Genomic DNA, 12,227 nt, shown 5'->3' with positions numbered 1-12,227 from the left:
AGTGCTAGAAAGATGAAATCTAGTAGAATGAGAGTTAACAAAATCTCTAGAAGTCACATTGGGCTGATTAAATGTCTCTAGACTTGCTTAAAAGTGTCACTAAACTCAAAAACAGAAACATCTCGTTTATTCAGATGAAATGAACACAAAACCAATTAATCCATGGGACACACTCATAATCATAACCAACCTCTCTCCCTACCTCTATGTATGTGCAGGAGACGGTCTCTAGGTGGGTAAGTAATGGTCCTCACTTACAGGAAAACCGGTGCCATGACAAGAGTTATAGTCGCAAGCATCTTGATGAGCACATGAATGGAGGGACCAGCCGTGTCCTTGAACGGATCTCCCACACTGCAATTTTCAAATCAATACTAATGAGAAAAATCACTTTTATGAATACAACTTTGGTTGAGATTTTTTTTTTTGAAGTAAAAAAACGAAATGCTTACGTATCACCAGTCACCGCTGCTTTGTGAGCTTCACTTCCTTTGCCACCGAGTGCACCTGTCTCTATGTATTTCTTTGCATTGTCCCAAGCACCACCCGCTGTGTTTAGGAATAGTGCCATTAAGATACCACAAACAGTTGCAAACATGAGCATAGACGCTACAACTTTAGCTCCAAGCAGAGGTTGTCCCGTGTAGTATCCCAAGATCCGGAACACCAAACCTGAGAGAGAGAGAGAGCACAAGAGGTTTTGTTTTGGTCACAATCTTCTTGCTTTGGTACAATAAAAAAAATCATTATTAACTTACCAACTACAATGGGTGATGCTATAGCCAACGCTCCTGGTTTTATCATTTCCCTCAAAGCTGCAGATGCTACGATGGCAACACAGCGGCTATAATCTGGCTTCTCCTTGTACTCCTGTTACAGCAAGTTAGTCAACAACGACAAGCCCATAAACATAGAAGAAGAAGGAAAACTATGCTCACCATTATGCCAGGCCTCTCTATAAATTGTCTTCTTACTTCGTTAACAACCTCTTGTGCAGTTCGTCCAACTGCTGCGCATGCCCAAGCACTAAAGAGGAATATAAGCATGGAACCTAATAGTCCACCTACGAAGACTTCTGGGATAGCAATATCAACCTGTTTTTTTCCGAGGATGAGTATGAGAAGCTGTCTGAACATGAAAGATACAACAAAGGTTTGGAGTGACATTTACCTCTTTGAAAGACACACTAGCAAACGCTGAAACCTCGTCCATATACGCACTAAAAAGAAGGAACGACGCAAGTGCAGCAGACCCAATGGCAAAACCTTTTGTTGCTGCTTTTGTTGTGTTCCCAACAGCATCAAGAAGATCAGTGATCTCACGGACACTCTCTGGCTACATTAATTACGTCTACATTAATATATATATATATTTAAAACAGAGAAGCCTTTAAAACCAATCATGTGACATTTACCTGCTGGCTCATCTCGACGATTCCACCAGCGTTATCAGCTATGGGGCCAAACATGTCCATAGTAAGAACATAAGCTGCAGTGCTTAGCATTCCCATAGTAGCAACAGCTGTTCCGAATAGCCCTCCAGTGGGGATTCCGTTTTCATCAACTAGTCCCGAGGTATTGCCCAGCCAATAAGCAGATATTATAGCAACACTTATAACCAAGACGGGAAGAGCTGTCGATTCCAGACCCAAGCTGACCCCAGCAATTATATTGGTTCCGTGGCCAGTCGAGCTAGCAAGAGCCAGCGTCCTAACAGGCTCATGCTTATAGTCTGTGTAATATTTGGATATCCAGACAAATGCATAGGCTGTGATGATGCCAACCAACCCACATAGAGCGAAACTGAACCATGCAGATGGAGCTTGTTCGGTGTAAAGCAACCAGCGAGTGGACTACAAAACATATATAATGATGTCAGAAGAAGATTAAAGAAAATCAATGAGAATTCTGAAATCAACAGAAGAAAGAAGACAGTAAATGGTCGGAGTCGACAATATTACCGCGCCAAAAGTCAAAACCGCTAATATAATCGTCAGAGAATATCCTTTCTGAAGTACAGCCATTGGATCCTCTACCGGAGATTTGACGCTAGCATTACGTGTTCCCTTGATTGATAATATACCAATTGATGATATTACCAAGTCAAAAGAATGAACAACTAGAGGAAATAGGATAAAGCCTGATGGATCTGCGTAATACATAGAAATTTTAGTAAGCAGAGAGTTGATCATTTAAATTGCAAATCACCACCACGACTAGAAATGGCCAAGTAATGATATTCTATAAGTTGACGTAGTCAAGCGTAACTAACACTACAGATGTCATGAAAAGTAGTCTTCCTTCAATTTTCACATCATGCCTACACAGATTCATATTCTAAACTACAAACTCTATGCACATTCTATATGGCTTTTCAAATCCTACGGAGTAATAATGCACCCTCCAGTCATCGCGGATGTAGTGACCAAAACAACCATAAAGCGTAGATTGTTTTTGAAAACAAGATGTGCAATCTTATGAGCTAAAGTTCTCTCCACAATTTCTTAGGGTTGCATTACAAATTATATTCCTAGATGTCTTTTTGATCAGCATAATTCAGGAACGCAAACCATTGATCAGATATATTTCATGTGAGAAGTAACTTTTTACAGAGAGATCCCTACATACCTTCAATTTTGCACTTCTTAGCCATTGTTCCACCTAGTATCATAGCGCTGATAATTTCTGCAGCTATACTTTCAAATAAATCAGCACCTCTGGCAGCACAGTCCCCCACATTGTCTCCAACCTACAAGAAGATGAGAAAAAAAATACTTTTAAAAGCATAAATGGCGAAAAGATAACCTTTTAAGACTTTGAATTTGGCGGGTACACTATAGAGTGTACACTGGGCATGCACAGAAAATCGTGAAAGAGCCAAAAAGGACAAAGATGGAATACCAAATCAGCAATAACAGCAGGATTCCGAGGATCATCCTCAGGAATACCCTGCTCAACTTTTCCGACGAGATCTGCCCCAACATCAGCTCCCTTAGTGTATATTCCACCACCCAACTGAGCGAATAAGGCGACAAACGAAGCACCAAAACCATATCCCACGAGAAGAAGAGGCACTGTAAGAGATCATGAAAAAATACGGCTATCAGCAATGAGAGTCTATGCAGACCGTTTCTGGTTGAGCATAGGGTGACTGCTCAACCCAAGTCACAACCTGATTAAGCTAAAATGATCCTTTGAAAAGATCAAAATAATCTTTCGAACTCCGTAAAATGATGTATACTAAGGGCATGCAGACAAGATGAAAATGTAATTGATTTTCATAGAAAGCAGAAGAGAGGACACTTACGGTCATTAACACTCATTGAACCTGGAGAATCATCCACTCCCAACAAAACATAAAACGTAGAGTAAAGGATGGCGATACCAATCACAGCCATACCAACAACAACCAAGGCTGAAAACCCACCAGCACGAACGGCTATCTGCATTATATCTCCTTCTTAGTATTTGGTGATATGTGAAAAATAAACTTAACTTAAAAAAAGAACCTGCAACGCTTCTCTCGCAGATCGTCTAGCAGCACTGGAGACCCGCACATTAGCACGAACTGACACCCACATTCCAACATATCCAGCAATACCTGAGCATAGCGCTCCCAAGAGAAATGCGGCAACAGTAATATAAGCAGACATCGCCCTACAGCAAACAGCAATACAAGCCAAGTATCATTCATAACAAAACAAAAAAAAAAAAGATTAAACAAATCTTGTGTGTGTAATCATATGCATATTCACCTTCCTAAACCAGCAGCCTCTTGCTGGGGAGTCAAGCTACGGAACAGATATATGCAAAGAATCACAAAAGCAAGCAAAATAGCCATCTTGGATATAGTGCTATACTGCGTTCTGAAAAACCCTTCAGCTCCATCACGTATAGCATCTGATATCTAAGAAGTAAGAGAATCACCTCACAAATTGTATCAAAAACGGAAACAAAAAGAAAAAGCCAACATCATGATTAACACCACATAAATAGAGTGAGAGCTTACCTGAACCATCTCTGGAGGTCCTTCATCTTTCGCTAAAACCCACTTGGTTAGATATAGTGACAGAAGGAAGCTGATGATGCATACAGTGAAGACGAACAAGATGATAGGAGAAGTACTAGCTCCCATGAAAAAGATCACTCCAAAGCAGATTAGCAGAATTATAGAAAGAACACGAACATTCAATCTCCTAAGAATCCGGAATATCTGCCCAAGAAAAAACAAACTTTTTACAATTTCAAAGGAGAGGAAAACAAAAATGCTAACAGAAAAAAGTAATAACATGACAAAAGTGTAAATTTTTTTATATCAAATCTTAATGAACTGAGGCAGCCAAGAAGAAAAGCACTAACCAGTGGACTGTAGGTTTTACTACGCATGTTGGGAAAAGCCCTAGGCCTGTCATTGAAAGACAACAAACTGGCCTGCTCAACATCTTCATCCATCATCATCTTCTGAGCTGAGTTTTCCCAACCGAGTTTGTGATATATACTACAAGATTCTCTTCCAAATGTCAACACCACTTCATAAGTTAGCACGAACCAACCATCCAAGTCTAGCTATATCTTTGATTCCAGCTTCTTCAAACTTTCTCAGTTGGTAATGAGCAACCTAACCAAAGATCCTGAGGAAAATAGAAAAGCATTATTAACCCATGAGTTTTCTCTTCACCTACCGAATAACATTTTCAAATTAAATTCAAACCAGATAACGCAATTAAACAAGAGACCCTAAAAGATCTAAAACGAAAGGGACTATGCATCCGACTTCATCTGCCTAAGTAACACCATTATACTTCAATCGCGTTAGATCTAACTTCCGTTACTAAGAGAACTTTTTTACATGATCTACACCTGGAAATTGATTGCGTAAGCGATAAGAGAAATTATACGGCGGCTTTCCCGGGAATGATCAGGAGGAAACCGCCATCAGCGTAAGCTTGTCCTTGCCGAAGAAGCGCTCTCTCCTCCTCTCTCTCTTTTGTCTCCGAATACTTTTCAGAGAACTTTCGGAATGTTTTTTAATTTTTGGTACTATTTTCGTAAAAAAAGGTAATTATTTTTCACTCCTTAGTGAGTTAGTGACACACTGCCACTTATCACTCTTCTCGTTTAAGTAATTATCCATATAGCTCAAAGTATTAGAAATTATCTAAAACACCCTCAAGTTTTCCAAAAATGTCTGCTTTGTCGAGAAAAAATAAATATTTGCTAGTAGGCCGTCTAGTCTACCCCAAACATATGGGCCTAGCTCATCTTACATTTTCATATGTGACCCATATAGGGAGATTCTGCATAGTAAGAACCAATACTAACTTCATCATACCAGTGGCTCGATCACGACGGAGCTCTCCTCTAATCGTCCGTCTCCGGCGAACTAATCTCTGCCCGTGTTTGAACTTTGAAGTTATAAGAATTGCTCAGCCAGCCGTTACCATTTCTGAGGATTTCTTAACAGAATTACCTCCTTGGTGTTAAGATTTGAAGAGGATGTTGATGACAAGCGAGTTCTCGCCTTGGTCTTCCACACGCATACCAACATCAACAAGTATATTTTAAATCAAACCATAGGACAAACATTGTTGCAACTTACAAGGCAAATGTGAACCAAAAGAAAAAAATACAAAATGATGATATTATGAGAAAATAAAAGTATCACCATTCACCAATAGTTTTTTTTTCAGTGCATTTGGACAATAATAACAATAACTTATTGAATTGAGAGGTACATCAAATCAAATAGATGACTCACTTTGGCTGTACCTTATTACCATCAAAACGAAAACATACAAAACAAAAAACAACGAATCAAACATATTATTACACAGCACAGCCGGAGATTCATGACGTTCGCAGGGATAAAACTCGATCGATCAAACCAAACCACCGATAAATAGAATACCGACCACTATGATAGTTGTTTGGCTCAAAACACACAAGAGAGCACTTTTCAGACTTGTGGAGACTCTGACGACAGCTTACCGAGTTTCATCCTCCAAGGCACGGAATCCAGCAGTGAGATCCTCGTACAATTTCTTGAATTTAGCCACAAGCGCAGCCTCCCCTTCTGCTGGATCTTCGAACTTCTGAGACCTGTTGTTTCCGTTGACTCACAACTTCAGTTCCACACACATTTCACTAGAGCTATACGATGATTGATTCATTGAAGTTTGCTTACACTAAACGGTAGAAAAGATCTCCCAAACGATGCTTGATGAGAGTGTAAGTAATCTTTTGACCATCCATTCCAGCTGCTCTTTCAACCGCCTGTTGTATCACCCAACAACATTTTGCGACCAAGTTACAATTTTACTGCGCAAACCACTTTACCACAAAAAATATCCACTTCACAAAGCATCTTAGTACCTGATTGGCTAGGTTGTAGAAATGGATAATGTTACGCATCATCCACACAGACTTGTAGAAAGGGCAGAACTTGTCATATCTGTCAAAGATTCAAGAATAAATAACTCGTTGAGAGAGAACTAAAGCAAAACGAAGGGAGACAAATCTTACGGTGTGAAAGCGTTTTGAGCAAGGTAGTCTTCCCTCAATAACTTAGCTGTTTCCAAGGTGATTTTGTCACCTTCCGCTAGCGCATCTTTTCCCACAAGCTGCACACAAAGTGTAACGCACGGGTCAAACAAATTCCTTCATAAAAAAAATATCTGCTGAAGAGCAATTTTTTTCTATAACTTGAGTCAAAGTTTAGATGCCAAGATAGTCGCTAAGAGACCAAAACTTATTAGTAACAATATTAGATAGTTTTAGAAGGATAAGTGACACGTACCTGGACAATTTCATTAAGATCATCTTCCCTCTGCAACACCTCTCTGGCCTTTGTCCTGATGTTGATGAAATCTGGATCGAACTTCTCATAGAAAGATTCCAATGCCTGAGAAAACAAAGCAACTTTTCATACATAAAAGAACTTCGACACAGTATACACCTAGACAGGTATGAAGGAAGACACGGGAATATTTAACCATACCGTGGAATACTTTGAGTAGGAAATCAGCCAATTAACAGAAGGAAAATGCTTTCTCTGGGCAAGCTTTTTATCCAAACCCCAGAAGACCTGCAGGAAAGTAAAAGAGCAACCAAATTGGAAGAGTAAGGACTTCAACGTAGACTAAAAAAATGCTAATATATACGAATCTAAGCAGATCTAGATTATGTACAAGTACAATGGAAGATGGGGAAACAGCTATGGAGTAGATAATCACCTGCACAATACTAAGGGTTGCAGAAGTCACAGGGTCTGAAAAGTCTCCACCAGGAGGTGAAACAGCACCAACAATTGTGACACTTCCATCACGTTCTGGTCCACCGAGACATTTCACTTTACCAGCACGTTCATAGAAGGATGCCAAACGTGCTGCTAGATAGGCAGGATATCCACTGTCGGCAGGCATTTCAGCCTAGAAAACAAAGCAAAATATGTGTCAATAAACTGAGAAATCGAGTAACAGGACAACACGAAAATTCATAAACCAAAAGTTGTGAGAAGCAAAAGATTACCAGACGTCCTGAAATTTCTCTCAATGCTTCTGCCCAACGGGAAGTTGAGTCTGCCATCATACTAACATTGTAGCCCATATCTCTGAAATATTCAGCGATAGTGATTCCTGGAGTTCACATTGCCCATAAAGATAACCATGAGGTTTGTAATAAATTGTATGTTTGTCATTAACAGATGGTAACGGTCTTCTTCAAAAACTATTAGACCTACATGGCTGAAAATTACCTGTGTAAATCGAGGCTTCACGAGCAGCCACAGGCATGTTAGAGGTGTTGGCAACCAGTGTAGTACGTTTCATGACAGATTCCTCACGACCATCAGGCAACGTCATTGTCAATTGTGGGAAGTCCATAAGCACCTAATTTATGAGAAACCATCAGACCCAATTTCTGATGTATGTGGCCAATAAGCGTATTCAGAATGAGAAGAGGTATACCTCAGCCATTTCATTTCCTCTCTCTCCACAACCAACGTAAACAACAGCATCGGAGTTGGAGTACTATGTACAGAACAACAAATTAGCTTCGGAAATCCGATATATCCAATCATTAAGGTTAACAAAATGTCACAGCCTACCTTGGAAAGTGCCTGACTGATAACAGTTTTACCACAGCCAAAAGCACCAGGAATGGCACAGGTTCCACCAAGAACGGAGGGGAAAAGGGCATCAAGCACACGCTGACAACAGGGAAAAGAAAGGGGTATCAGAAACAAATGTCTTCGAATGAACAACGACCACTGTATTAAATTAATAAAGTGATCACCTGCCCCGTAAGTAGAGGAGTATCGGCAGCAAGTTTGGATGCAACTGGCCTAGGCGTACGTACAGGCCAGCTCTGACATATTATCAACCAAACCAATGTTATTAAGTGAACCAAATAGCTGAACGTTTGCACTTGCAAGTAGTTAGACTTAAGATACGCTCAAACCTGAAGCATGGTGTACGATTTCTTAACCCCCTGAAATTCAAGCTCTAGCACTGTATCCTGGAATATGAAAAACGCCGCCAAACAACCATGAGTAGACAGTCAATCTTTTTTCCAATCGGAATTGGTTACCAATAGATCAAGTTATCCATATATTAACTCAAACATTGAAGGACAAGAAAAGAGTTTTGGATGTATATATACAAATTGTTTGAGAGAAAGCTAAAGTCAAACCTTAAGGGAATATTGACCAGCTGGAGCAATGTAAGTGATCTTCCCCATGGCATCAGGAGGAAGGGCAACACGGTGTGTCATCAGGGTGTTCTCGAAGACGGTCTGCATTCCAAAGTAATGTTTGACTATCAGAAAAAAAATATATATATATTTTTCGGTGCAAACAAGGAAAACTCCACGTAACTAACTAACTATGTACACTAGATTCCCTTGCCAAGATTAGATTAAGGAGGAGTCCAACAAACTTACAGCATACAAGTCACCACCAGTTATTGTGTCTCCCTCGACTGAAACAAAGGAAAAATTAGTTGCCATCAGACTAAAACCATATAAACATTTCCACAGACAAATATATGAAGTAAAACACAATACCAAAATCATTCGGCTGGAATTCCCAAGGACAATCTTTGTCAAGAGCTGGAACAGACACACCACGAGGGATGTACACATCACCAGATCTCTTGGCAATAGTCTTCAAAGGCCTCTGTTATATTCAAAGAAATGAAAACAAAATGAATTGTGAGAAGCCAGAGTCTGCAGTTTGTAATGTTATAACGAAACATACAAGTCATAAACTTCAAGATTCAAAATCCAACTGAACCTGAATTCCATCGAAGATATTTCCCAATATTCCTGGTCCAAGCTCCACAGAAAGAGGCTGCAAAATTCAGGAAATAACATATGTTAGCTGTGGACTTACTAAAGAAACAAAAAAAATAACAAGATAAAGAAGTCAGGAACCTTGTGCGTTCGAAGAACAGGATCATTAACAGTCAGTCCAGCTGTTTCCTCGTAAACTGATAAAACAGAAGATATGCATAAAACGTTAAATCCATATGCAAGTCTTTGACAGATAACACTAAGAAGCAGAGAAAAGGAACAAAACCTTGAATGGTGGCGGAATCTCCTTCAAGACGAATGATCTCTCCAATCAAATTATCATGCCCAACACGCACCAACTCATACATAGCAGCACCAGCCATACCATCAGCAACAACGACGGGACCTGAAACCTGCATCGCAAGAACTTCTAAATGTCAAACCACTAAGAAGTATCAGATCAGATCAGAAACTAGCATACGAGTTACTTAACCAAGACGAAATCAACAGATTCTGAAAGAGGGAATCAGAGTTCTCCAAAACAAATCCACCAATCTACCTTGTAGTAGATCGACTTAATATCTTCTACCCTATAACATAACAAAACGATATAAGATCGACGAAACGGGATGATGCTACCTTGCGAACGTAACCATACTCGCTCTCCTTCTCATCATCCTCGAAGGTAGTGAGCTTTCCTGCGTAAAACGGCGGCATTTTCGCAGCAACCAGAGATTCAAATCCGATCGATCAGGAACACAAAATTCAACTCCTGAAAAATGCCGAGATCCGATCAAATACCGTCAATCAGAAACGGTCAAAACCTCCGAGCGAGATCGGAGATCAAGGAAGAAGATAACATTTCCGATTCAAAATAAAAGAGAGAGAGAGAGAGAGAGAGAGATGGAGATCCTCACCAGTGAAGAGACGGGAAGAGTGGTCACGAGGAGAGAGGGAAGGGGAGGCACGTAGATATTTACAGAGTTGTAGAAGAAGTTGATCTGATTGACGAAATCGTGGAGCGATCCTCTACATGACATCACACGTTACGCTTGTGGATTTCGGCTCCGTGGTTAATTAGCCACGTGACAGATTACTTATGGGCTTGATTCTTTTAAGGCCCATGGGTCCGTCGTATATTTCTTCCGTATTCCTCCCTTTCTCGTTAACTACAACAGATCCCAAGGAATAAAAGGAATAACGAATTTTTTGTTATGAAAATAACTTGTATTTTATTATATCGCAGGAATTTAAATAAGAGCGAAATTTTATACCCGTAGAAATTTATAACACTGATAGAAAGTGTTTATCAGAGAGAAGAGAAGGTTGAAGTGCGATTACAAATGAACGAAAACGTTCGTATATATAGTAAGAAATTTACTGTGCAAATAGTGCAGCGGACCCCACATCTTTTATAATTTCAAACATTACGGCTCCTTCTGTTTTTGTTGACTTTCGTAACACTCCCCCTTGGGGGCCGGTGTCACTATCCGCTCTCGCTTAACATCTTTGTTGCCTCGTTAAAAACCTTTCCAGGAAAACCCAATGGGAAAAACCATAGTAAGGTAAAAAGAGTACAACTACGTAAGCTCCCCCTCGAATGAACAGTCATAGATCCTTCTGATGGCGCATCCCAATGTTATGGATGTGTTTTCTGAATACCGAGGTAGGGAGTGATTTTGTGAAGAGGTCGGCTGCATTGTCGCATGATCGAACATATCTTACTTCAATCTCTTTATTCTTCTCGAGCTCTTGAGTGTATCAGAAGAACTTCGGAGGTATATGTTTGGTTCTATCGCTTTTGATATATCCTTCCTTCGTTTGAGCAACACATGCCGCGTTATCTTCATATAGAATAGTTGGCTCCGTATTTTCGTCAATCCCACTGCTTGAACAGATGTGTCGGCTTATTGATCTTAGCCATACACATTCTCTACTTGCTTCATGGAGTGCAATGATCTCAGCGTGATTTGAAGAAGTAGCAACAAGTGTCTGCTTCTGAGAACGCCAAGATATGGCGGTGCCTCCAATTGTAAAAACATATCCTGTCTGGGATCGAGCTTTGTGTGGATCTGACAAATAACCTGCATCTGCAAAACCAATCATTTGACCTTTTGAACTTTTAGGATAAAACAAGCCTAAATCAGTTGTTCCTTGAAGGTAACGAAAGACATGTTTAATTCCATTCCAATGTCTTCGCGTAGGAGACGAACTGAATCTCGCTAAAAGATTAACGGCAAAAGATATGTCAGGTCGAGTACAATTTGCAAGATACATAAGAGCTCCAATTGCACTTAAGTATGGAGTTTCAGGACCAAGTATTTCTTCATTTTCCTCAGATGGTCGAAACGGATCATTTTCAACATTAAGTGATCTAACGACCATCGGGGTGCTAAGAGGAGTTGCTTTATCCATGTTAAAGCGTTTCAATACTCGTTTGGTATATGTAGACTGGTGTACAAATATACCCTTTCGAGAATGCTCAATTTGTAATCCTAGACAATATTTTGTCTGCCCGAGATCTTTCATCTCAAATTCTCCTTTCAGATAGTTTGATGCCTTTTGGATTTCGTTTTGAGTTCCAATAATATTAAGATCATCAACGTACACCGCGATTATCACAAATCCGGATGTTGTTTTCTTTATGAAAACACAAGGGCATATAGGATCATTCGTGTATCCTTCTTTTGTTAAGTGTTCGCTGAGACGATTATACCACATTCGTCCAGATTGTTTTAACCCATATAATGATCTTTGCAATTTTATTGCACATAACTCTTTAGGTTTGGAACTTAACGTTTCTGGCATTTTAAATCCATCTGGGATTCTCATATAGATATCAGTATCTAATGATCCATATAAATATGCCGTAACGACATCCATGAGACGCATTTCTAAATTTTCATTGGCCGCTAGGCTCATCAGGAATCTAAATGTGAT

The 12,227-nt window shown here is 39.8% G+C and overlaps 2 protein-coding genes across 3 annotated transcripts; both read right to left on the bottom strand.

The window, feature by feature from the left end:
* Nucleotides 1-2: 2 nt before the first annotated feature.
* Nucleotides 3-5,110, bottom strand: LOC106381452 (pyrophosphate-energized membrane proton pump 2). 2 transcript variants are annotated; one of them, XM_013821353.3, is made up of 15 exons: nt 4,860-5,110; nt 4,359-4,630; nt 4,009-4,212; nt 3,755-3,906; nt 3,509-3,656; nt 3,307-3,442; nt 2,901-3,073; nt 2,628-2,748; nt 1,961-2,148; nt 1,415-1,852; nt 1,171-1,335; nt 939-1,094; nt 759-870; nt 453-672; nt 3-354 (listed from the first exon to the last, which is right to left on the bottom strand). In XM_013821353.3, the coding sequence occupies exons 2-15, from the start codon at nt 4,455-4,457 to the stop codon at nt 255-257; spliced, it is 2,412 nt and encodes an 803-aa protein (XP_013676807.1). In that variant the 5' UTR covers nt 4,458-4,630; nt 4,860-5,110; the 3' UTR covers nt 3-254. The 2 variants fall into 2 exon arrangements, with proteins under 2 accessions (XP_013676807.1, XP_013676806.1); XM_013821352.3 differs by having other exon boundaries at nt 4,898-5,092.
* A 531-nt stretch (nt 5,111-5,641) lies between these two features.
* LOC106381450 (V-type proton ATPase catalytic subunit A-like) lies at nt 5,642-10,361 on the bottom strand. Its single transcript, XM_013821351.3, has 21 exons — nt 10,205-10,361; nt 9,927-10,059; nt 9,574-9,700; nt 9,429-9,484; nt 9,289-9,345; nt 9,060-9,171; nt 8,937-8,974; nt 8,688-8,789; nt 8,457-8,513; nt 8,292-8,363; nt 8,104-8,205; nt 7,964-8,026; nt 7,753-7,885; nt 7,527-7,633; nt 7,232-7,426; nt 6,997-7,083; nt 6,796-6,900; nt 6,522-6,619; nt 6,372-6,450; nt 6,184-6,272; nt 5,642-6,098 (listed from the first exon to the last, which is right to left on the bottom strand). Exons 2-21 carry the CDS (start codon nt 10,002-10,004, stop codon nt 5,984-5,986), a joined length of 1,872 nt encoding a protein of 623 aa, XP_013676805.2. The 5' UTR covers nt 10,005-10,059; nt 10,205-10,361; the 3' UTR covers nt 5,642-5,983.
* Between the last annotated feature and the right edge of the window lie 1,866 nt (nt 10,362-12,227).

This window comes from Brassica napus, chromosome C2, assembly GCF_020379485.1.
Source record: "Brassica napus cultivar Da-Ae chromosome C2, Da-Ae, whole genome shotgun sequence".
Taxonomy (NCBI): Eukaryota; Viridiplantae; Streptophyta; class Magnoliopsida; order Brassicales; family Brassicaceae; genus Brassica; species Brassica napus.
Note: the sequence above shows the minus strand (reverse complement) of the source record. Positions and strands in the feature narration are given on the sequence as shown.

Coding starts and splice junctions, on each gene's coding strand:
- LOC106381452 (XM_013821353.3), bottom strand. CDS start 4,457: ATGATGATGGATGAAGATGTTGAGCAGGCCAGTTTGTTGTCTTTCAAT. Junction 871..938: donor TAGAGAGGCCTGGCATAATG/GTGAGCATAGTT, acceptor TTGCTGTAACAG/GAGTACAAGGAGAAGCCAGA. Junction 673..758: donor AGCATCACCCATTGTAGTTG/GTAAGTTAATAA, acceptor TCTCTCTCTCAG/GTTTGGTGTTCCGGATCTTG.
- LOC106381450 (XM_013821351.3), bottom strand. CDS start 10,004: ATGCCGCCGTTTTACGCAGGAAAGCTCACTACCTTCGAGGATGATGAG. Junction 7,634..7,752: donor TGAAGCCTCGATTTACACAG/GTAATTTTCAGC, acceptor TGTGAACTCCAG/GAATCACTATCGCTGAATAT. Junction 7,084..7,231: donor CAACCCTTAGTATTGTGCAG/GTGATTATCTAC, acceptor ACTTTCCTGCAG/GTCTTCTGGGGTTTGGATAA.